Here is a 27,311-nt window from a genome sequence, read left to right on the forward strand (position 1 = left end):
GAAGTAATGATTAATGCTCATTGGTCCTGCTTGCCTGTAACCCGACACTATTTATGGCCTTGCAGTGTTCCTAATGTATAGTGAATGAGAAGACAACATTCTCAAATCAGAAACATAAACAGGAACTGGTGGGTCTGAATTCCATTCAAATATGTCATTTCAGCCTCACAGTGTTTGTCTAACTTGGATTTTACAGGCAGGAAAGGGGGAAGGGAGGGATAATCTACTTGTGAGTTGGACTAACTTGGAAAAAGGAAATTAGAAGGGGGTGGAGTGTACGTTTATAGTGTGGGATTTTTATTTTTTATTTTTAAATAAAACAACCAGGACCCTTAGGCCCAGAACTGCTTATGGCAAGTGGGTGAAATGCACATACAACTATAGTTATAAATGGAACTGAGATTTGAAATTAAATGAGACAGTTTAAAGATCAATGTTTGAATATCTTTGTGTGTGTCTGTGTGTTTCATGAATGTGAACAAAAGAGGGAAGAAAATAACATTTTTAAAGTGTATGTACATATGTGAGTATGTGTTTTTAGGTTTAGAATATTGCTATGGAATTTTTTACACTAAAAGGACTTCTCTACTTATGTGAGTTAACTATTTAGTAGATTTGAGGAAAAGGAAGACATTTTATTTCATAAAATATTTTCACTTAGAATATGAATAACTTGAAATAATTTTCAAGGAATTTTAGGCAGATGATATACATGATTATTGTTTTTATTGTGTGTGTATATGCCTGTGTGTGTGTAGTTTCTCTTTAGTGGTGTCTAGTGCAGTCTGGAGAATTTTACAAGGATAATTCAAAGATAAATATAAAAATAATCAAAAAACAACCAAAAGAATGACAAGCATGTGTTATTATTATTTATTTAAATATTCTCTTTAACTTAGAGATGTGTTTTTGAACTCTCCATTCTGGTAACTTTTTGTTTGTTTTTAGTGTGTGGGTCTCTACAGTTGACTGCTTCATCTACATAATCTGTTTTTATTTATTGTTAGCATTAAAAAATAAGACACTGGAAACATACTAAATCCTGGGCCTGACATATATTTATTGTGTCATATTGAGCTCATTTTGCAACCTCTTTTGTCGTCAGTTTCCTCATTTATAAAAAAAAAAAGGCTAATAGCTCCCATCTCTTAGTGTTTTTGTAAGGATTACATATGATTATGTTTGTCAAGTTACCGCACATATGAGGGGTGTAGGCGATTATAAAGGATTTCCGTTGGTATGGTTTTATTTTGTCTAGATATTTCTTCAAAGACTGCTAGTCCTTTAATAAGATGCCATTATTATTTCCAATAATTAAAAATATGGTACGTGGAGCTAGAGGATAACTTAAATTAAGAGAGATACTCTTAAAGCAATCATATTGTGCGAGTCTGGCAAGGTACTGTTATGCTATTTCTGACATAGGGGAACATTCATGCTGAACTTCTTACTAGTATTTATTATTCATGTTCAAAGCGAATAGAATAAATTATCTGAATATTGTTGTGATCCAAGGAGAGAAGAAAGTGAGAGGGCGAGTCTGTTCATGGTGTGTTTTTTTTTCAAATTACATAGATTCCAGCAGGGAGAAATTCAGCACTGAAACTCAACATTAACCTCTTGTCTCCTCAGAATTTTTTTGTGGCCCATTTTGACAGCTAATGGCATCCTTTCTCATATTTTCTTTTAAGCCTCTGTTAGTTGTCAGAATACAGTGATATCTGTTAAATACTCATAGTTACAGTTATACTTATGTTTCCTATCACTTCAACTTTATTTTTAACTTGAGCTTAATAAAACCATCACAGACTTGTCAAACTTGTATAATTGTGAGCCTAGTAGATCATAATAGGTTATTCCTATTTAGATTTGGTCATGATTTGTGTGGGATACTGTCCCAAAAAACCCAGATGCTTGTAAGAGAAATGTGTGATTTTGTAGGTAAAATTCTATCCTGTTATTTGACACTATGTAGCCTTAAAGCATCTGAATTCAGATAACTGCATTTACTTATTTTACTTTTTCTATTTTTTTCTTTTAAGATTTTGTAAATGCTATTGTAGACATATAAAAGCTAGCATAGTCCTCTACCTGTACTTAAAGTCTATCAATGGTAAATTCAGTACATCTGAGCTATGGTTAAAGAAATATCCCTGCAGATTTTACATTATTTATATTCGCAATTTACTGAAAACCCTGAAGAGAAAGATCCCACCTAACTGTGAATGAGGTAATACTAAATTCATCACTCCTTTCTTAAGATTTTAGCATCTCCAACTTTTTTGCCTTCTTCAAATGAAGTTCAGTAACTATTAAATAAGATGTCATATTCACATCAAGTTTTATGACTGACAAGAAATAGGTCTCATAAATTTTAATATTTTTTTCAAACACACTTGTTTTGTTTCTCATGTGAATACAGGTATACTAATAATGGACCTTATTTTTGAAGTTATAATTACTCTGAGATTTATTCTATAGTAGACTGATCATATGGGTGTAAAGAATTTCTTCCCATTAGCATCCTTTTAAGGAAACTTATAAAGTATATTTTTCTTGATGAACTATACCTGATTTGTATGTGACAAGTAGAAAAGCAGACTAAAAGCATATATGTGATGCATTTGCATTTAAACACATCTTTATGAAACTCATGTTATTTATGCACTCTAGAAAACCTTTGGATTTTAAGCATGAACTGTGAAATTACCAGGAAATCAGAAGAAACAAACAAAAACCAGTAAAGTACTAAGTTTAGGAGAAAAGACATTGGCAAGAAATATCTAAATGCTCATCTTTCCTGAATGAGATTGGTGTCATTAGATCTTCCTATGAATCAATATTTTTTTACATAATAGATATATGTTTCTGAAAAACTAGTTATAACTCTGAGGTATGTGTTGAAGTACACACACCCACAATTTTTTTTTTTTTACTGAGTACATAATAATTTCAGATGTGTGTTTACATATACATTTTGATTCTAGGTATTTAATGTGCCAAATTTTTCTGCCATCATCAATATACAACTTTATATGGACTTGAGTTTTGTCACATCACTTCTATAAGGAGAGAGTCAAGTGTATAGTCAATCCATCTTTGCATTGTATACTTACATGAAAGCAAAACTATATTAAAGTACAACATCAAACTTATTGCTGTTTTACTGGGCTTTCTCATCTACTCTTAGAGACATCAATGCTTTACTTATACATTGCTTATTGCTACAGGAATTCAACCAGAAGCCTCAAATGAAAGAGACTTGTTTTCCCTGCGTATTTAGAGTTTACAATATGAAATAACTCCGGGTTTGCATACTGTTTGATAGCAAAGCAATTCAACCACCTCTGTAGAGCTATCTCAGACAATCGTGGCTAATCTTTTCTTTCTGTTTTTGCCTGATGTAGCTCCTGGAAGATTAGACAAACCATTCTGTACTACTGGGCAGCAAATATGCAAATCAGAGTGTCTAGCAGCATTACATGTGCAAATTCCAAACTGCACTTAGTGGTCAAACCCTTGGTAAAGCTTCCCAAATCAGTATTATGTTTCCCAGCACAGCTTGAAAATGCAAATCAAGAGACAGAGAAAGCCACATTATTTTTTAAGGTTCTTGCCTGCATATCTTAATTTGAAAAGAGCTTTAGTAATATTACTAAAGGTTAAGGCTAATCAAATTGAGTCATTTGGGGTGTTAGTTTACTCTTCTTAACTTCCCTTACATTGACCAGTGCATTAAAATGACAACAGTGCTCTGCTCCTTTGAATTTTTGCAGCATATTAGATCAGCTTTCATCACAATAAACTCATCTGTAACAAATTTTAGGCAGTTAAATTTTTGGAAGCTGATTTGGCCAGTTCTAATAGCATGCCATAGAGGTCTTTGATCCACAAGTTTTGAAATAAATAAAATTCTTTGTCTTAAATTAAATTTACATAATTCAATTTTTAAATTGAATTTAAAACTTTTCAGCCAAAGTCATCTAGGACCTGATGTTAGGGAGTTATATTGTAAAAAGAAGCTCAAAAGAGTCACCCCTAATAGTTAAAAATCTCTGCTGGAGATTCTGGCTTAAACCTTATAAATCATAAATTTATAATGAATTTTAAATCAGTGTATTGTAATTATCATAGATTAATATATTTGTGAAGAAAATTCCAGAATAAGAACACTAATAAGCAATAAATCAGCCATCTCATGTGATTTAAAAATAGCAAATTAAGATACAAATGTAACTTATTCAGATAAATATTTATCTGTAGGTTTAAGTACTGTGGTTCACTCAGTTTAAATACTTGTAAGGATCACTTAAAAGTAGATTCTAATTTTAATAATAAGTACCATATATCAAATTCTTACTGTGTGCATATACTGTGTGAAATGTTGCACTTGACTTACCCCACATGGTCCTCCCAGCAACCCTTTTAAGGATATTGTTGTTATTATTCCCAATTTACAGATGAGTTTGAGAATTAGAAATGTTAAATAACAATGTCATACTCCCATCAAATGTCAGTCCTGAGATTCAACATCAGGTCTAGTAGATGACCAGGGGCATGATTATAACAACTGTGTTGTACTAATGATCCTAAAGTTATAACTTTAGGATATAATCCATGGCTGCATATTGGGACAGTGTAAAATATCTTAACATTGTTGCATAGGCTAAACTGCAACTTATTATTATTGTTGAATTTTGTAATTTTTCTTTATGAAAAAACAGAAGTGAATACAAATGTAATGCCTCCATTCCCTGGTACAAAACATTGGCCTTTGAAGTAGCCACTTAGCTAGTTTGGATCTTAGTCGAGCATTTAGAAAAAGTTAAAATGTAATGCCAAACTTCATTGGTTGGATTTTTTATTAGATAAGGTAGAAATGAAAGCAGCAGGCAATTTAATTAGCAGTAATTTTTCTGGGCAAGTCATTACTTTGATGAACTTCAGAGCAATGTTTATGGCTCCTAATTAACCATGTTAGTCATTTGATTGAATAATCACTTTGGAAATGTTTCTACAATTTGATTAGAGTCTGACCCACTCTGATAGTCATAAATTAACTGATATCACTTTAGGATAACATGACTTTAGTTTCTTTATGGGAATAAACTCCTCTTAGCCATATTTTTTCAGGCCTCTCTGAATTGTATAAAGGATACCAATTTTAAGGATAGACTGTATTTAAACGATGATAGCCAAATGCCTCAATTTTAAGAGCTAGATGTTAATTTTATTTATTGTAGAATATAATGTAATAAATAGTATTAGGAATTGGCAAAAACACAATTATATTCCCAAATATGATTTTATTTTTTCTAAATTGCCATTCATTGTTTTTTTTGAGAATTTATATCCTAAGTTGGACCTTTGGAAGTATAATTGAGATTTTGGTGTTAGCCTCATTATATAAGTCATTAATTTATTGCAAATTTTAAATTGATATATTTTAAAATATCTTAGATTAATAGAGATTGAGAATAATTTTACAGAGTAAATGCAGCAATAAATCAGCCCCTTCAGTAGATACATAGTGAATTTATCCATCAAATCTTATATTTGATGTCAACTGTCTAGTTTTCCAGGATTGTGTTAATTTTGTATCATGTTAAAATGCTTTTATATGGTGTTCCTTCAAATTTGAATAGAAGGTTTCTCAGAAATATTTGTATTTCCTTTCTTCCTCCTTTTTCCCCCCTTTGGGAAGAAAAGACTGCATTTGGTCACACTTATATATAATAGAATTTAGCCTATATGTTTTCCTTTAGCTGCCTCCAGAGCCAGCCAGCTGTTTTTACAGCCGCACTCCAGGTGTGCAGCAGTCAATAAAAGTATTTTGTGGCACGGTGTCAACACTGGTACAACAAAATGCTTGCCACCATGCAGCTGCTGAGCTGATGGCAGAGTTATTAACACTGTCCCTTCCAGGCCCAGCTGATTTTAGGGACCTTATGCCTGGGAATAAATCAAAATACCGTTAAAAATTAATATGAAGTACCATTAATTAAAAAGTTGGGCTAAAATGGATTTGGTATTTGGTAACCCAAAAGATCAACTACAGTGCAACCCTATTATAAATGCAAGTATCAGGAAACAAGGTTAACTCTGCCTTTTGTAAGGTCAAAATTATATACTGCATAATACTTTCTGTAAAGAAGGCATGATATGATAAAACTTTTGATAATAATTTACACTATTTTCAACTTGTAATATTTTTAATGTTCCAAACGTTACATTTTTAAATGTAATTGGTATTGAGTACTTTTGTTATGTTCATAGAATACCATGGGATATACAAATTTATTCCATAAATATTCTGAAGCATATTTATAACTCATGAAACTGTTGCAAAGACACCATCATATTCATTGGGGTTGCTTTTTGAACCAGTATTTAACAAAGATGATTTGGGTAAAACTTTGATTTCACTTGCCTATTCAAGAGAGTTAGCATTCACTATGATATAAACTCTTCACTCTTCCATTTCTTTTGTGTGCTCTGCATGAAATGTTGATGATGTGTTAACTGGTTCCTTTCATGGCGACTCATGTCAATTTCTGTAACTTCTTCTGCACCCTGTCCACTGATAGCAGCACAGTTTCAGCTCCAGACTCTTCTTTGACCAGTGTTGTTTTCCTCTTTCAGAAGTGCCTAGCTGCCACTCCATTTATATGAGGCAAGAAGGCTTCCTGGCTCATCCCAGCAGAACAGAAGTTAAGTTTTCCATCACTGAAATTCCTTGTAAATATCTTTTACAATAATCAGACATCCCAAGTTTGTGGTCAATTAATCATTATATTCTTTGTAAAAAATCATTTATGTTCCCTAAACCATTGTTTTAAAATGATCTAGTTAAAGTAAAAGGACGATTTTTCAGGCCATGATATCTTGTATTTGTTAACACAAGTCATATACATGGATCCAGCTGAAAAGTAGATTTCTCTGTTCTTTTTTTGCCAACAAGCACATTCTTTTAAACCTGAACTTATGCTTTATAGATTAGCCCATCTTCACAGGACTCTACTGAAATGTATCTTTGCAGAATATTCAATTTTGCTTTTTCAGACCTAACTAATGCTTTTACATTTTTGGACAAGTAATTGTTAAGAATAAAATTTCATATAAGAAGGCTAGAGAAGGAGTTTTTATTGTGGATGTTTTTGTGGTAACCGTGGTGGGAATGCTTCACTCGAAGGGCCTTACCTGCAAAGTAACAGATAAAAATGATTTTCATCTAGATATAATCCCCATTACAAAATGTCTGGAAATATATGCATGGTTCTTGCCCTAAACAGTCTATGTCTCTTCAGTAAGACTGACTTAGATGCATCATTTTAGGCTAGGTCTAATATTGGTCATTTTGCATAAATGATACTAGTAGAAGTTTAAAGGATACTACGATGTGGTAAATCCAAAATATTTGAGACCAAAAGTCTTGCACAAATTCAATGTAATTATTGTTGCTGCTATTAATATTATGCACCAACCATTGAGACCAATACATTTGAGAAATAAAACTGTAACTAAGCTATATGAAATTTCTTCCTGGTAATTAAAGATAACAACAATTAGAATAAAGTCCACAGTCAAGGATATGTGGGATTGAAAATGACCGTGAAAAACTGTGAATATATTTTACATTTTTCTAAGGACTTAGTTATGTTACAGCAAAAAAAAAGAGAAAGTTTTGTTTTTCACTGTCTTATTTAAGACAAGAAATGTAACCTACCTAAATATTTCTGTAAGATAATAAGGGGGGTAAAATGAATCTCTTTGAAAGCCTCAGGGTAATAATGCAAGGTAAATATTAGTATTTCACTTTGATTTCCCTCTCTTCCTATTGAATAATGAAACTAAGACAAAACTGAAAAAGGAAATGATACATTATAAATGATAGGATTTTCAATGTTTGCATGAGCTCTGGCCTGGGTCAGTAGTAATATATTATTATAAATCACTGTGTGTGAGAAGCCACTCTAAATTTCATATATTAAATCCTTTAAAACTTACAAGGAATTAAAACTGTTCAAGAGCTGTCATCCCCATTTTATGGGTGAAGAAACTGAGGCACAGTGGTTAAATAATGTGTCCAGGGTCAAAGAGCTGAAAAGTGGCAAAGTCATTTTCCATCACAATTTTTGTGTTAATGTTTATATTTTAAAGTGTTGATGAGATTCATTTCTATCAGGAATAAATGTATTCCATTTCCCCCCACAGGCTGTATGTTTGAAAAGGGCCCGAGGCAGTTTTATGATGATACCTGTGTTGTCCCAGAAAAATTCGATGGTAGGTTTTTCACTGTGCTTCAAGTTTTGTTATTTGTAAAAAGGAATGATTACTGTTGCCTATTCTGAAAACAATGGATTTCCCTACTTAAAGATCTCTTTATGCACATCCTTTATCATGTACTCATTCTTGCAAAACTTGACTTATTACAAATTTTCTCCTTCTTTCCCCTATTAAGAAACCTTTTTGTTTTGTCTTACGAGACAGTCCATTTTGGGGGATATAGCCAAAGAGCATCATTCTTGCTGAGCTTTGTGTAGCATGAGAGGGAGCTCTCCATTGCCCTGCTGAGCACATGCAGCTTGTTTCTTGAGATTTATTGAAAGCTGATCCTGTAATTAACAAAGCAGAGCAGAAAGCATGCTACTGTGGATGCACTGATGACTAATGCAGCCTCCCTTCTTTTATTGTTTGTGAAAAGATACATTATGGAACACAGGAACAACATAACTGCCCATTTAGTTAGTGATTGTTAGTCCCTCCTTTTTTTTTTTTCTGAGATGCTGTACATTGCTAATGTAGCATTATTTTGTAACTGCTTAAAAGGGGGTTAGGAAAGCATTATCTTTTTACTAGCACTCGATGTTGCAATGAAAAGTTCCCAGATCTGAGAAAAGGGTATCGGATTAGAATCTTTATTGTTTTTGGACAAAGGTGACAAAAGTCAGCATCTACTAGGAAGCTTGGGTAAAAGTGAACAGTTAATTGATTTAGTGGTTCTTCCGAGTAGTCTCCATATTTCCTGCTTTGATTGTTTAACAGGAAACGAGCAGGGCACTCTGATTAGCTGATTGCACAAACTTTGGGGATCATGGCTGTAATGACTTGGGAGCTCTCAGAAGTTTTTAATTGTCATTATTTAAACAGCAAAGTACATGCTCAGATTGCTTTTCAATCTCTAATTAGTTGCTTGAAGACTCCCCTATGATCCTGAGCGTTTTACTACTTCTTAGAAGGAATGGAAAGTCTTGAAAAGATATGCTTCCTTAGCCTCCCTTTAAATTCCTAAATTCATTCAAGGTCACAGGGTCCAAACCCCAATAGGGGTCACTTTTTGAATCTTATTCTACAATAGATGTTGTTCCTAAGCTTTGTGTTTCAGAGGTGTGAACTGTACTATTTAGCACCATTACCAGAACATCTCAATACTTAAAATACAACTTTTTCTCTTGAGATAAAATATAAAGTCTCTACTTCTTGGAATGACCTTCATCGATTTCTTTCATTTTTGGTGAGCTTCATATTTTCAGAAATCTTGAAAATTAGTAAGAGCATATAAAGGAAAAAAAGTCTCAGAATTATGATAGAATCTGGCATGCCACAGTCATACTAATATTTAGGAAACTAGCTGCCTTGATTATTCATTCCCTTTGACTTTTAAATTTTATACTAAGATTGCAAGATAGTATTTCTCTTGTATTTTATATGTAATAGAAAACAAGAAGAAAGAAAAATGAGGGAGTTATTTTTTTCATTTTACGTGGTCAATGTGATCACTTTATAGGCAGAAACAATATAGAGACTGTAAAATTTAAGTCTTTCACTGTATCTGTATAATTGCTCAGTTACTTCCATAAAAACATTTGTGAATCTCAGAAGGAAAAACTGAGATAAACAAAACTGTCATTGAAATCAATGTCATTGAAATCAATATCAAGTTAAGACCAAAAAAAAGTGTAATGATTTTTAGCAGCTATTGACTGAACAATTTTTTTTTATTATTTTGGTTTAAGTTTTTAAAGTGTTGCTCTTTCTGTAACTATTTTAAGAGGGATATTTCTCTCTACTGAACAGAAGAAAGTTTTAGAAAGCTTACGATTTATTCTCTTTTATAATTCACACTTAATGTGACTAGATTAGCTTGAATATATTATCTGAATTGTTTCTTTAGTGGAGAGAAGTCATTTGTGCATTAACAGTGATATACTTGTAGGACCCTAGACACTCCATCCCCAATGTGACCAATTCCACATATTTTTAAGATGGTTGGCTGGAGATAGAAGTAAATAGTCAGAAGTCACAAAGCTGATTATATGTGTATATATGTATTTTTTTCTTTGTAAAATCAAAATAAATGACCAGATTTATACCAGAAGCATTGCAACTGTAACAACTTTATTGTTGTAATCTATTTAACAGATTTTTACACCATATATGAATACCAAATATATGTAACACAAACCTTTCTTGCTTAAAAATATACATTTACAGAAAGTTCAGGTATATGCATTTTTAAATTGGACTTTTAGAAAAAAAAATAGCATGCTAAATTCAAGTGAGTGAAATACAAACAAGAGTTAATGAAAGAGATTTTTCATTTGTTGCCACTTGAAAAGTGGTAGCATAGAGGAAAGATGATACAACGGTAATCCAGTTTGACCTGAATTACCCACAAGACTTTCCTAATTAATGTAAGTGCAGATTACTTATGGTATTTGTCTTGTATTTTATTAAATTTTCTTTGAAATATTTGCATTAAAATCTTCAATAGTTTGTCATTTGCAGTTCAATGAGGTGTTTGCAGATTGTAGTTTATAGAATTTAATTTGTAAAAACAAAATGCCCAGAACTTAAAATTGATTACCCCCCTTCAGTGTTGCTAAGAGCAATGAATAATGGCATTAACAATAACAGCAATGAAATATGATTACCAACTATGGTTTTTAAAGAAATAAATTTTAAAAAGACAGTTATATAAAATTTTTGTAAATAAATGACATCTGTGTGTCCTTTATATTGACACAGGATTTATTCTGCACCTGTGCGCATTTATATTGGCCTATATATCTTATATACCATTGCCTGTAGGATTGTATAGATTGCTGGTTTATATTCAACCATGTAGCTACTTTAAATCCCTATTTAATGGCAGCATCCTATTTCATAGAAACCCATAAAGTGGTTGTGGTTTAACCATTTTAGTGATTGATTTCATGTAAATTTTATTTAATAACATAATTTTGCCAATAAAAGAAACTTTAAAACTTTTTAATTTAGGGGACATCAAACAAGAACCAGGAATGTACCGGGAAGGACCCACGTACCAGCGGCGGGGATCGCTTCAGCTCTGGCAGTTTTTGGTAGCTCTTCTGGATGACCCTTCAAATTCTCATTTCATTGCCTGGACTGGCCGAGGAATGGAATTTAAATTGATTGAGCCTGAAGAGGTTAGTTTTGTAGGTTTTAGTTAGAAAAATCAGATTTGTTATAACACAAAGAAATTGATGTATTTAAATATGCCAACATGTGTTTTTTTTAAATTTTAAAACTCCAGAGAAACTTTCTGAATTAGAATGTAAGCAAAGAAAAAGCATATCTACATTAAAAGTCACCAGTGCATTGCATATTTCTTTTAGTTGAATACAATCCTACAGAATTGATTTTCAAGAAAATCAACCAGAGCATCATTAACATAAGCCTTTATTGAAGAATGCCCAGCTTTAGGAGTTACTAATGGAGCAACTAAGTTAGGGCAGGAGGCCTGAGGGTTTAAGATCCTTAGGGGAGAGGAGAAGTATCTGCTAAAGGTCAAATGGTTCTGGGGATGGAGGAATTATTCTTTCAAATTAGCAGTCATTATTTGGACAATCTGGATTTTGTCAAGAGGGTTTGAGCTGGGCATTTAGGGACCAAAGTCATGTGCAAGAGAAGATGGGTGAGGAACAGCTGTGGGGGATAAAGGCACGCAAAGGCCACAATGGAAAATTCTCAGTCCTTAAGTGTCTTTTATGACAATGGTCCCCAACCTTTTTGTCATCAGGGACCAATCTCATTGAAGAAAATTTTTCCACAGATCGGGGTTGAGGGATGGTTTGGGGATGATTCAAGCACATTACATTTATTGTGCACTTTATTTCTATTCTCATTACATTGTAATACATGATGAAATAATTATATAGCTAACCATAATGCAGAATCAGTGGGAGCCCTGAACTTATTTTCCTGCAACGAATGCAGCGTTGAGCTGACAGGAGGTGGATCTCAGGCAGTGATGGGCGCAATGGGAAGCATCTGTAAATACAGTTACAGCTTGCACTTGCTTGCCTTAAGCTCACCTTCTGCTGTGTGGCCTGATTCTTAATAGGCCACAGACCAGTACTGGTCCGTAGCCCAGGGGTTGGGGACTGCAGTCTTACAAGACATAGGCCTGATGGAAGCATGGTTTCCTTTTGTAAGTGACAATGTGTTTGTGTTGGCTGGACTGTGTATACTTCTTTGGAAGGTTGGGATGAAGTTTAAAATGTTGCCATAGTACATAAGAAATTACCAAAATGAGAGGACTCAAATAAAGATAATACTGTAGGGATAAATGGAACACAGTTTGAACCAACTGCTTGACTATCATCTCCATCCCACTCCCCCACATACAAATGTAGTATTTCCATTTCTCAGTTCAATTTTTATTTTTCCCAGGACTAGCTTTAGGCTTAAGGCTACTGTTGTTATTATAACATAACTGATCAGTAGCATTTTGGACCTCCATGGAAAGGTGACTATTATATGAATTGTTTGTCTTACTGTTAAAATTGAATTTAGTTTATATCAGCTAAGATAGCAATGGGAGATTTTTAGCTAACGTATCTGTGACTGATTATATTAGTTGTGGGATCAAAGCCTCGGTAATATGGAAAGATTCAGTAAGGTTGAAAAAATTTTGAACCCAAAGTGATTTTTTTATATACACTAGACATCTACAACCTAAGCTACTGGGCCCATCCATCTTACATTTTCTGTCCTTATTAAACCATGTATTCAATCATAATCAGGTAATATGCCCTAATTTGATGTCCAGAAGATAAAGTTACATCATTTATTAAAATTTAAGAGGTGATATGACTCTGGAATACATTAAAAGTATGAAATAAAAGGAACTGGTTAACACAAAATTAAGTCTACTTCAGTTTATATAAATACTTGAGTAGCACTAGGGTTTATCTTTGTAATATCTCCCTTGTCCCACACCAAACATACACACTGAGGGGTCAATATCCAAATTTGCAAATATACATTATCTAGGATGATATTTACTATTTGAATTTCGTAGTGTCCTTAAAGTTTAATTTAACTGTCAAAGAAAATTAGTTTTTCTGTAGATGTAATGATATAAGTGAAAGAGCCACAAAAATGTGGAAGCACTAACAAATTGAAACTAGAAACATTTAACAAAGTAATTTGAAAGCCCTTTAGCATGATGGGAATGTGTGTCCTTCACCTCATGGAAGATGTTAATAATCACTACAAGAGTTGGTTTGTGCTGGAATGGGGACATTCAACAGGGATTTGTATCAGTTAAACAGTTATTTCCCTCCACCTGTGATTAAAATAAACTGAGCAGAAACAGAATTCTTTATTTTTGCCAAATATTTCTTAAGATAGGGAATATTACTGAATTATGTCAGTAATTCTTGAACCACTCTGAAGACTGAAAATTCTTTTGCAAGTGATTTAAATTCTTTATGTAGCCACTGTTGACTTTTATAATGATCAAGTTTGAATAAGTAGAAGATTTGACCAGGTGACCATTAAGTTCCACCAAATCCTGAATTTCTGTGATTCTTCCATGCAGGGAAGAAATACATATAACAAACATTCAGACAACTTTTCTGTAGCAGACTTACAGAGTAAAAATGGACTGGGTAATTCAGAGTCAGTAGACCATTTCCAAATAACAACTAACTCAATGGGAATTGTGCAATAAGGACTGAATGTCTCCTAAGGCTTTTGTTCAAAATGAAACATCCCATTTCTGATTGCTGCATTGCTCACTGTTGCAATTACTTCCATCAGGCAATGACTGTGGTGTCTTGTTTAAATTTCTTCTTTGGAAAGTGTTTGTGAAATTTGTTTAGCCTTTGTGCCCTGTGGTCATCTCCTTCCCTCTACTGCCTAGCAGCTCCTTGGGTGTCTGTGTCAGTTCAACACATGAAACATGTCTCTGAAGCCACCCTGCTGTAATTACTCATGGGTCCCATTTATTTATATTTCATCTTGAAGTTTAAAATGATATTGAGTGAAACTTTAGACCTGCACTGATTATCTGCTCAGTGTGTTTGGATAACTATAGCAAACACATAATCTTTAAAAATCTCTCTTTTTGAGATATTTGAGATAATTAGATGTTATTTTCGACTTCATCATGAAACCTAGGGAATTGTTCCAGGAAATAATTCTTAGCATAGTAAGGCATCTATAGGACTCAACGTAAAAGTCTTCTGATGATATTAAGCTGGTTAAGCTCAAAGAGTTAGCTGGAAGTCTGATGGCCAGGCTCTGAGTATGGTTTCCTAGTTCACTGTTACATATTCAAGCATGAATTTTAAAAACATGTTGAATAATGCTCGAACTATTACATCATCCTAGTTTTTCACTTGACAAAAAAGGTGAATGCCATAGTGCCATCTTCTTTTTACTGTCCTCACTAACAGCCTAGGTGTTCACTTTAGCCACTGGAAGTATTCCCACCATTGCTCCATATTGCAAATCATGCCTTGGCTTTGAGTGGGGCTGGATACAGTGCTGATTGGTGGGTCATACTGGATATGTGAAGGCTGAGTAGACTTTCTTAGTTGGTAGATGGTCTACCTGGCCTGGAATCTATTTATGTTACCTGTTAATTTGAAACTTCTATTTTGTGTGTATCTAGTAGGCATATTGCTATGTGTCATTTCCCTCAACTTTATAAAGCATATGACACTAAAACAACTCTAAAAATACATTATATTGTTTTGAAGTGTCTACCAATACCCACAGTGCTGAGAATCAACTGGCACCCTAAGAGTCAAACTCTGTTTATGGTATTAAACTCATATTTCTTTCCCCTAGAGACCTCCACCATATTCTCTTAAAATTTGGTGAGAGTATTTTATTTTCTAGGGTGCATCCTGGTGTGTTTCTAGGAAAGAATCATTTATAAATGAATACATATTCAGAAATTAGTGTTTGATATAATGAAATATTAATAATTTATTTTCATATCCCCTCCAGGTTTGCATGCTGTTCAGCTACCGTGTCTATAAAAGATTCACTGGTGTCCATTGTTAGGTTTTGAAAGACATTTTATTTAGAAAATGCTTCTGTTTCTTATTGCCACCCCCAGCCCTCATTTCACTGTTGTTCAGAACATTTACATTAAAATGAAGTTTATCTTTGGAAAAATAAGATGTACCTGCCACTGTGATTGCCTGCTTGAATATATAATCTTGTCCCTGTTACATCACATCCTTCTTCTCTTAAGAAAGCAGACTGCTGCATGTGACTGAAGTACGTTGTATCTTCATTCAGAGAATACAAATTAGTGAGAGAGAAAATAGCAAGGATCTGTATTTTTAAAACAAAAAGAAACAACCCTGGAGAAAGATTATTGCTAATAAAGTGAAGAGAAACAAAATGATCCGTTTGAGAAGCATTCTATTTTAGTATATGTGAGATAGCAACAACTTGGAATTTCATGGAATGAAGGAACACACTAACCCTATTAGATAACGCTCTCCTGGGGTTGCCTACGTTTGCATGACAGCTGCAGTTTCTGCTCAGACTAATAAAAAAGTGAAAATTAATGAACAAGGGACATTAGCTGGGGTAGCAAAAGTAGGCTGTGCTATTCTGTATCATGCTTCAGCTAGTTTGGGGTGGTGATGAGGTAGGGATACACACACACACACACACACACACACACACACACATATATGGAGGAAGAAGGTTTTTTAAAAAGCTCTATTGAAGAACTCTGTCTTAATCAAATACATCGCTCCTCCAAAGCTACATAATAAAAAGCTCTAAGACTTTTTTACTAAACAACAAAGTAGACATTCTGCTTTAGAGATTTTTGTTTGTGGACTCATATACATGGTGACCTTTTCCACTTCCTTCTTATTTTTAGCATCCAATTACTGTTCTCTAAATGAATGTTTAATTCTCCCGTTTAGTATTGGCTACAATTTTATTCTGATGCTGCTTCAGGGAATAAAAATTATTTGCAGTTCAGTTTATTAATTTGTATACTGTGTCCTCGGCTACACACATTGCCATTTGTTCACTCTTTTACATATTATCGAGAAGGATATCTTTTTTCTTTGATTGATCATAACCTCAATAAAACATCTTTACAAAGAGATCACTAAGCTGTTGTTAATGTATAGTTTTTGTCCAAAAAATGAAGGAAAAAAAAAAAAAAACAGCGTGTCTCAGAATGGAAACCTTGCCTCATTTTGGTGAATTGCAGCCTGTTCATTCCTGTTGTAAACACATTCCCTTATTTCCATTTAATTTTGTATCCAAAACAATAGTGACAAAGAATTCTATTGTAATGTTTCATAATGATCACTGCATGCCTGGTTTAAAAAGCAAACCAGGACACAGGAAATTCAGATTACAATAGCTTTTGATACTTTACTTATATCTTTGATTTGGATGTGTTTTGGTGGGTTTGGAAGCAGTTAATTAATTAATTTTTATGAAATATGCTGACAAATTAATACTTAACACTACAATGTAATTCTGTTTCGGTGGCAGGTGGCCCGGCGTTGGGGCATTCAGAAAAACAGGCCAGCTATGAACTATGATAAACTCAGCCGTTCACTCCGCTATTACTATGAGAAGGGAATTATGCAAAAGGTGAGCAGCTAATACAGCATTAAAATTCATTGAAATGTTGCACATTAATCTGCACGTCATACTTTAAAAGCCACATATCATTGCATTGTTGAAGCAAGGTTTTCACTCATTTTAACAAATGCTTAGCTCTTGGTTTTGGTATTATAAGCCTTTCTATTTATAAATTCATGGACATTGTAGATAAATGTGTAATAATATGTACAAAATAATAGGCTTTCTGGAAGTTCTTACTGTGCTGCACATGGTTAAAAAAAAGGTGGTTTCAGTATTAATATTGCATCTATATATTTTCAGAAGTTGTTATTCTGCTGCATTCTCCACAATTATATAATTTTGAAGTGCTTTTGTTTATAGAGCCCAATGAAAATAAAGAACCTTAGACTAACTTAATTCTTACATTTTTCTTTCTTGTTCTTATTCTTAAACCATTCAGACATTTCTTGTTCTCATTTGTAAAAACATTTTTTTCTTTTCTGAAATCTTGCCTGGTTGTATCATCTGACAGTTTAATATCTGAAACCATTAATTTAAAAAGAATATTTGATGTTATGTAGTTAGGTGGTTAAAACAAAGTTCAATATATGTTATTTCAAAAAAGCTTCCATAATATTTGAAAGTAGCTTTTCTAAAAAAAAAAAAGTAAAACTCAAACGAGTGAATTACACTTATAGAATTTTGGAAGAAAATAATGGATAAAGAAAATAAAGATAATACATTTGGATATTTGATATTATTACACTCTTCAGCCTCATGTGTGTATTCAAATCCAATTGCCTTCTCTGTGAACCAAATTTATGATTTAACCACTGGAACATTACAGTTTTATTATATAACCTTTATTTATTTTGGGGTTTATGAACACAGTCTCATGTTACAGATTGCGTCATATTTTTCTATCTCCATAGATATACTAAGAAAAGCTATACTAATTATTGCATGAAACTTAATAGAACAGATGGAAATGGCAATGTTGGGTTTCCTAGAACATAGGGAATCAGTGCTCTAGATTTGCCACCTCAGAAGTTAGAACTTCCAAAATCCTTAAAGATAAGGCTGAATTAGATTTTCTCTTGCTTCCTGTTTTCTGAATCTTGCTTTCAAAACATTTCACTATTTCTACCTGCTCCTCCTGCTTTTTCCATCTCAACTCTAGGGTCGTTTTAAATTCCTCTCTTTCTTTACCAACATACCCAGTCATAGCTGAATCCTCATTTTCACCACCACCTTAACACAGGGGTACAGCAACTGTGCTATCCCGGAACACACTTAGCAGTCTCCCTGGGCAGTATTGAACAGGGGTAAAAGATAATGCAGTCATGATTTAAATTTGAACACTGGCTTCTCACTGGATCACCTTCTTGAACAGATTCTTCTCCTATAAAATAGTGACATTCTTATTTTATTAAACTTTCTGTGATTATTAAATGGAATAATGTACTGGGATATTATACATTGTACTTCACACAATAAAAGTCTCCAGTAAATGGTGACTCTTAGTGCATCTCATATCCTGACGTCAGTGCAAACCACAGCATATTGGGTTTGTGTGTCTTGACCATTAAGTCTCTTATTAAAGGGAGTATTTGCAGAGAGCTAAAAATTATTATAAGATACCTAATGACACCTCAGCTTTTAGACACAGTGGTTGACAGGGTATCTCCAGGATGTCATACCAGGTATTAAATAGTCTCAAGTGTTCACCACTTCCACATTCCCACGTATCCTCATCCCATATTCCATTTATATTTACTCTTATTTTAACAAATGAATAAAGCAAAATGCTATCAAACAGTAACATAGGTACTGAACTATGGATAAAAATGTTGTTGCTCCTCACATTTTCCCTATTAGGCTATACCTACCAAAGGGAACTATTTACAACCCATTTATCAGCTAATGTAGGAACATGAAATGCTGTGTGTGACAGACCTTTTGCGGTGTCACTGTATAATGTAAGAAAGGGCAGGTCATTTAATTGTCAAATGTGCAAAAACTAAAAGCCTGTAGGTACTTGTAACTAGCACAGCAATCAAGGCCCCTTATAAGTTTTCTGCTCATATTTACCCTTCTTCATATTCTACTGGCTGTTCCTTGACACACTCATGATTCCTCCAGTGAATAATTCACATTCTTTCTTTTTTCTATTTAATTAATTAATTAATTTTAGAGAAGGGGTCTCATTATATTGCACGGGCTGGCTTTGAGCTCCTGGGCTCCTGCAATCCTCCTGCCTCAGCCTCCCGAATAGCTGGGACTACAGGGGTGCTCCTGGGCCAGTCACATTCTTTCAAAAATCCTTGCCCTTCTCACATGTTGTACTATTCTGTTATTTAAATAAATTCTGGTACAGTCATTCAAGAGAAAAAGTATGCTATCTTTTTATATATATATAAAAATTTATACTATAGAATGATATATTTCAACATATAGAGGAAAATATTTATATGGCCACATTTGTTCATTGACTTAGAACTATTCATAGCCATATGTGGTGTATGTAAAAAATTAAATTAAAAGATTACAGAATAAAATAAAAATAACCAAGTTGGTCTCACCATGTAAAAGAATTAAAAACTGGTAATTAATGTCAGTAGTTATGAAGGAAATAAGAAACAGTGGAGTAATGCATATGTATACTTATATTTCAACATTTAGAAATGCCTAGAAAAATATATATCGATATTTTAACAGTGGTTATATTCTGAATGGTATAATTATAGACTATTATTTCTTTTTGCTCAATCTATAATTTCTAATTTAGTATCCAATTTCCCTGTGTAACTTCTGGAATTTTAAAAGTCAAAACAAAATTTACTCAGCAATTGAAAGCAAGCTCAAAAGCTACATCTTTATTTACTTCTGATTCATCTCCCCTGCAAAATTCCTGTTTTTTCTATCTCAATGTTGTAATTTAGACATACTTAATGTATAGCATTTTTCATATTATAATTGTATTACTACTAATAAAAGACATCATTTCCCATGGTTGGCTATCAGCCTTTGTTCTAAATTCAGCACCATTTAACATAGTCCAGAAAATATAGTATTATCCCTATAAATGCTTATTCAAAAGGGAAACAGAAGGAAGCAGTGAGTAAAGGCGGAGTCTTTCAGAGATTTTATTATCTCAACTGCATGTTATACAGTTTAATTCATTAATCACATCATTTTTAGTTATAGCCAATAGCAACAGGTTCGACAATAAAGGCTCTGTGCTTAAAGCAAATATCTCTTCCGCAGCAACCCCAAACAAAACAAAGCAGGTTATAAAAAGCTCAGACGTATGCAGGCCACTTATTTTATTATTTTTTCTCAAAATATCTTGAACAGAGAAAAAATAAAGGAGAACTAGAATGTATTACCTCAGCTTTATTTCCGATATTGCTTATTTTTATTTTTATGGGAATTTCACCATTCCACCTTTAAGAACTTAATTTCCTTCATCTGAAGGGCTAAGGTAAATAACCTTATGCCAGCCTTCTCTGGTTGTTATACACTGTGATAGAGACTTTCCATATCAACCTCACAATGGGCTTGCCCAGGAACCATTTCTGTCTCCATTTCACAAAAAAGGGAACTGAGGGGTAATTTAAGAAATGTGTCCAAATTCATAAAAACTACTTTACTCTTTCAAAGCTTGGAATATTCAGATTATGTGAATTTCCTAGTGTGATTCTGCTTACTTAAACTCAGGGCAAAAAATGTTCTAAATTTGAGTCCAGAGCAGCAGTGCTGTTTGGTAGTTCTTTCTTTTTTCCTAACATATATAGATACTTTATAAAGCATGAACGCACTGTTCCCTGCACCCCATCACAAATCAACTAGCAATACCTTTTTGATACAAGGGAACAGGAGGTGTTGAATAATTTTTAGCTTTTGAGAATTCCCGAACTCTACACACACTACAAAGTGACTATCAAAGTTAACACAAAGGCTATATTCGTCCACCAACCCCCACCCCTTTGGTTTTGAGTATCTCAGCATTGTCTGTTACCGTAGGAAGGCATATTTGTCTCACTCAATTGTTTATAATTTTCCAGAGAAGCATTACTCTTCAGAATTTAAGTTTGGGATATGTCATTCCCAACAAATTATACTACTTCCCCTTTATTTCAGGCAGTTGTCACATTTCTCTTTCTCATTTCCTCCCTATGCATTGTGTATTTTAAATTCCTTTCACTTTTTTACACCTCTTACTTCAATTTGACACTTTACACACATCCTTAACTTCTGTCTAATGTATTATGTCTTCATTTTTAAAAGTGATGGACCCAGGATGCTCTCCTCTTGATCCATCTTTCATTTAAATAAGGCTATGTATCTTTTTTAGGTGAGAATACACAGTGCCAAAAAAAAAATAGTTTATTCTGTGAATCAGTGAATTACTAGTCTGGTCTTAGAACAAAGCACATTTTTCTTTTAAGATTTGTGAGTTTAGTTTTTCTACCATTTCAGAAATGTAATTTTAGGAGGGAGACACTACACCTTAAAGGTACAGGTTTTTTACAGGTGTAGATAGTACCTTTCAAAACAGAGAAAAAAATTTCATTGTGAATATTTGCATTAAATTATCCTTTTCTTTTCAGAATAACAATGTAAGTTTACCTTTATTTTAAACCAAGCAAACTTCTGAGCTTTCCAGCTATATCTGGAATGAATTAATTATTACTCAAGGTTAACATTTTGCACTCCCCTTAATTGAACCATAGTTTATTCCACAATGTAAAGACTTTTCTTAAAAATATATTTATATGTCATTTCAAAGCTTGATTGCTTTTTGTTGTTGTTATCCATTAGATAACAGTGCACCAGAAAGGCGTTGTAAACCATGTTTTTGTTTTTTCCTTCCCTGCCTTTCCCCATCTCTGCCGTATTATCATCAGGTGGCTGGAGAGAGATACGTCTACAAATTCGTATGTGATCCAGAAGCTCTTTTCTCCATGGCCTTTCCAGATAATCAGCGCCCACTGCTGAAGACGGACATGGAACGTCACATCAACGAGGAGGACACGGTGCCTCTGTCTCACTTTGATGAGAGCATGGCCTACATGCCGGAAGGGGGCTGCTGCAACCCCCACCCCTACAACGAAGGCTACGTGTATTAACACAAGTGACAGTCAAGCAGGGCGTCCCCGGGCTTTCCCTTTTTCTGCAAGATACAGAGAATTGCTGAATTCTCTTCAGTCTTTGTTTTATTTTTGTTGTCTGTATTTTATTTTTAAATAATAATACACAAAAAGGGGCTTTTCCTGTTGCATTATTCTATGGTCTGCCATGGACTGCGCACTTTATTTGAGGGTGGGTGGGAGTAACCTAAACATTTATTCTGTGTAACAGGAAGATAATGGGTGAATGGGCAGAGGGATTTAGGGATTACTTTTTACTTAGGCTTGGGATGGGGTCCTACAGGTTTTAAGTATGATGAAGCTATATCATGTCTATTTGATTTCGTAACAACATAAGACAATGTTTATTTTCTCTGGGTATCTATGGTACAGTTAATTTCACATTGTGTAAATATCTGCTGCTTGGAGACTATTTGCCTTGGGCATTTTCCCCCATCGTTTCTGAGTCTCTGCAGGTGTACAAAGAAAACCCAATCTACTGTAAATGGCAGTTTAATTGTTAGAAATGACTGTTTTTGCACCTCTTGTAAAAAGGTATTTAGCGATTGCATTTGCCATTTTTTGTTTGTTTGTTTTATTTTGTTTTGCTTTATATATGACTCACAGAGGATAACCATAAAATGGGTATTTCTCTCTGAAGTTGAATAATCACCATGACTGTAAATGAGGGGCACAATTTTGGACTCTGGCTCCAAACTGAGTCACAGGCCAGTAGCATTATATGTATCTGGTGCCACCTTGCTGTTTAGATACAAATCATACTGTCTTTTAAGTATTTTGAAGCCCATTTCAGTTAAATAATGACATGTCATGGTCCTTTGGAATATTCACTTAAACGTTAAATCTGGGATCACAATGAAGCAAAAAATATCTGTCTCCTTTTCACTTCCTTCAGTACATAAATACATTATTTAATCAATAAGAATTAACTGTACTAAATCACATATTATGCTGTCCTAGTTACAGCAAGCACTCTTTAAGAAAAATATCCAATACACTAAATAGGTACTATAGTAATTTTTAGACATGGTACCCATTGATATGCATTTAAACCTTTTACTGCTGTGTTATGTTGATAACATATATAAATATTAGATAATGCTAATGCTTCTGCTGCTGTCTTTTCTGTAATATTCTCTTTCATGCTGAATTTACTATGACCATTTATAAGCAATGCAGTTAACTACAGATAGCATTTCAGGACAAAATAGATGACTCGAACCATTTATTGCTTAAAAAATAGCTTATGCCATGCTATGCTCTAAACAGCTTTTATGCACATTGACAAATGAAGAGTAAGCTTCAGCTTGCTAAGGGAAACTGTGGAAACTTTTGTAACTTTTGGTGAAATGGAAAATTATTTACAAACTGTCAAAGAATTTGAGGAAGTTGCTGTATGACATAGTGCTGGCACTGATACTATCCAACATCTCGTTTTGGACACTCCTGTAAATGTGATTGGATTGTTTGAAAGAAGATTTAAAGTTTCAAAATTTTTTTGTTTTGTTTTTGTTTTGCATATGGAGAAAATATTGAAAGCAGGATATGTTGTTCTATTCACTTTGAAAAAACCATAATTAAATGGCATTATAGTATCTAAATAGCTCGTTAAAAGATTCAAGCCAAGCAAGGAACATGAGTTTTGTTCAATCTGTCAATATCCTAGAGAAACAACCTTTTTTAAAGAGTCTAGCAAAATGTTTCTAAAAATCCTAAACATAAAGCCAAAATAAACCTATAAAAGGATTTCATGATGAGCACAGGAAAGATTTCTTAAAGATGATCCCCCGCAGCTACCCATTTTCCAAGACTACACAGGTCACAGCTCATTTCTCTAAATTGAACAGTTATTGAAAAATCCATATACCAAAATCAATACTTATTCACATTTAATCCTACAATCAAAACATACTCTAATTTCAAAATATGTGTGTAACCTGTGATTTCAATGATTGTTCTACATATATGTCATATATAATTTGGCCCTTTATGGCCTAATAAGTATGCCTTAAAAATCAGAACTTTTTCCCCCACTATGCTCATGTGGCCATTTACAGCACTTAGAATAAAAACAGATGTTAAAATATTGAGTAAAAGTTTTATTGGAAAGAGAATTGAGATATATGATTATTTGGTAACATTGAAGGAGAAATTTTAATTGGGTCTTTAAAATGTGTTCTAAATGAAAACTGTATTGAGGATTTTTCTTTCTTTCTTTTTAGGTGTTTTTTCTTTTTTTTCTTTTTTCTTTTTCTTTTCTTCTTTTAAATATTCAGTCAGTGAGGAAGAATTGGGCCATGAGTTACCTTAATAGATCAAAGGCAGAAATTGTACTAACTGTATAATGTTTAAAGACAAACTATATGTTTTGCTGTTTAAGGTAGTGACTCACTGAACTAAATAAGTAATTGGCCAACATCAAGTATATTTCCAATACAGAAGGGTTCAGAATATTGCATTATAAACTCTTGACAAATGTATCTGAAGTTTTTTTTTTTTTAATTCTGTTTTTATTCCACTTTTTGTTTGGTTGTATTTTTATGTTTTTATTTTCAGGTAGATTAATAAATCTGGCAGCTGATTTCTGCAAGATTCTTGTGTTTTGAATTTCTAAATGAATTGGATCCTCCAACTTAGAAATAATTCATTAATGATATGTCTTCTTTCAACTTGGTAAAAGAAACTAAAAGAAATATCTCCAGTCCTGTTTGCTGCCTCTGGGTGATGATTTACTAATACCCAATAGATCAATTATAGCAAAGAATGTTACATCCCAAATAACTAGTGAAAAATGGTTTTTCTTAAGTTATAGCTATAAATGCTTCAAAATAAAAATCCCCAAAGCTGACAGTACAGATTTTTCTCAAATCATAGAAGGATTTTGGAGATCTAGTTTCCTATAGATGCTATAACAGATTACCACAACTTCAGTAACTTGAAACAACACAAATCTGTCTTCTTAGAGTTCTGGAGGTCAGAAGTCCAAAATGAGTCTTAAGGGGCTAAAACTAAGTTGTCCATAGGTCTGGTTTCTTCTGGAGGCTCCAGGGGAGAGTCTTGCTTCCTCCACTTCTGGAGGCTACCAGCATCCCCTGGTTCCTGGCTTCACTTCAATCTCTGCTTCCATGTTCACAACTGCCTCTCCTCTTGGACAGTCAGATCTCCCTCTGCCAGCCTCCTGTAAGGACACCTGTGGTTACATTTAGGTTATATTCAAATAACCTGGGATAGCCCCCCCCCCCAAGATCCCTAATTGAATCACATGTGACACAGCCCTTTTGACAGATAAATTATTCACAGGTTACCAGGATTAAGACATGAATATGGGGAGGAGGGTTTGGAGGATGGCAGGCTGTTACTCAGACTGCCACACAAATGAAGTCATTATGTAGCAAAAATACTAATTGATTTACCCATGGACAGGAAAGTTCACTAGAAAATAGAGAAATGTTTTTGTTTACCACAGATATCCTCCCCTTATTCTGCATAGTTTGAAAGCTTGCTGTATTAAGGTTCATCTATCCCACTAAAGCATCTGGTAATCACATCAAGCCTTTAGATTATTTAAATCCTTCTTCCACCCTCAGATGAATACTGTATAATGAGGGGGGAAAATAAGGTGTCATAATAACAGAATAATAGAACAGTTAAATTTGTGGTCGAAGCCAGATTATATTTTTTTAATAAATTCCCTTTGGTGTTAGGATGAGTCGTTACTATGCGATCTTAACATTTGCAGGTGATTATTTTTTATTAGGTAAGAACAATATTATTTAGGATATGTCTCTGTTACTCAAAAGAATGATTCTAAAAATGAGTCAACTTATCTTTATATGACAAGGAAAAAAATATATTGCCTGATGTTATGTTAAAATAGTATTTGGCCAGATCATAGGAGTTTCTGAAGTGAGACACTTTATCTATCATGCAGTCTTTTAGGGCTTATAATGAGAAAACATCCAGAGAAAAAGGCCATTTACATGTTTATTACTTGGAATTGTAAAAGAGAAAAACTAAAACTTAAATATAAGAAATGAGTGAGCTATTTTCCAGTCGCAATTTGGTATGGAGAAGAGAGAAAGTTATAAAAAAAACATATAATTTGGGTGAAAATAATGGTGGGAAGAAATTAAAGAAGGCAGATGTACATATGAAGCATTTATGATAAGAATTATATAAAAGCCAGGTTTCAAAAAATATTAGTGTTGAACATGATACTAAAAAATTTGACCCAATTTATTCAGAACTCAACTAGTACTTTTAGAGCTTGATTTTTTTTTAACATAAGACTCACTTAGAAGAACATATTTAAAAAACAGTTTATGGAAAAGTATAGTTTAAGAAGAATATTTGATTAGACTAGTGGATGCCTTTGTAGAAATATCTATGATTTTAGAATGTTCAATTAGAAGTGTATATACAATGGTTATGGTTTATGAATTCATATGTAAGGGAGGTTCTTTTGCATATAGAGTCTAATATTATTTAATTCCATACTAAAATTATATTTATGTTTCCAAGGGGAAGAAAGTTTTAATTCACTTGGTTGTATTAAAATTATACTTACAGTTTGAGAAAACATGCTATGAAAATCATGTGATTATAGCAAATTAAAAATGCTCAAAATTTAAACCTAAAATAAAAGCCCAGAAGTTGAAAATATTGGACTGTCGTGATCACTCTGAAAGGTGGCACATCTAAAACTGATAAATGCCATCTAAATTTTTGACTGCCTTCTAATCATCTTGTCATTTTTAATAGTTTATGACCAAGACACTTGAGTAATCTCTTTGTACTACTTCCATCATTTCCACATATTATTCTCTTGCTGGCTAACTTAGGTACCAAGACACCTGATAAATCTTCTTCCAATTCTATATTCCAATCTCTTTAAATACTTTATTTCACATAACCCCTTTAATAAATATATTAGGGAGAATTTTTGAGAAGGGAACTATCTAAATTATTTCAGTGCCTCTAGTGTGCCAGACAGGATGGATACCTGACTTATGTCACTGCCTCCAACATCATCACATATTTTGCTGAAACATAGTGATTTGAAATTTTTTTTTTTTTTTTACCATTTTTGAATGTTCCTTACAGACAAATCCAAAAAGGAAATCAAGCCAACATTTACTCAACAACAACAACAAATGAGTTTGGGCTGTTTTTTTGTTTTTTTTTTTTTTTATGACTTTTTAAGCATTTAGAAATCAAACTGATTGAAGTACCTCTTTGTTATTTGCCATTGGAAAAGTGTATAGCTTAATGATTCCCAAAGAAACATAT

The 27,311-nt window shown here is 33.4% G+C and overlaps 1 protein-coding gene across 5 annotated transcripts in view; it reads left to right on the top strand.

Moving 5' to 3' along the window:
• Window positions 1–24,614, top strand: part of ETV1 (ETS variant transcription factor 1) — an 89,083-nt gene extending 64,469 nt beyond the window's left edge. For all 5 annotated transcript variants that reach the window (XM_076006404.1, XM_076006403.1, XM_076006402.1 and 2 more), the window contains 5 exons: window positions 6,643–6,709; window positions 8,213–8,283; window positions 11,281–11,450; window positions 16,795–16,896; window positions 21,780–24,614. In XM_076006404.1, coding sequence (XP_075862519.1) covers window positions 6,643–6,709; window positions 8,213–8,283; window positions 11,281–11,450; window positions 16,795–16,896; window positions 21,780–22,001 — 632 coding nt within the window. In that variant the 3' untranslated portion in view covers window positions 22,002–24,614. The remainder of the gene's footprint in view (window positions 1–6,642; window positions 6,710–8,212; window positions 8,284–11,280; window positions 11,451–16,794; window positions 16,897–21,779) is intronic.
• Window positions 24,615–27,311: the final 2,697 nt, after the last annotated feature.

Source organism: Microcebus murinus, chromosome 9 (genome assembly GCF_040939455.1).
Source record: "Microcebus murinus isolate Inina chromosome 9, M.murinus_Inina_mat1.0, whole genome shotgun sequence".
NCBI lineage: Eukaryota > Metazoa > Chordata > Mammalia > Primates > Cheirogaleidae > Microcebus > Microcebus murinus.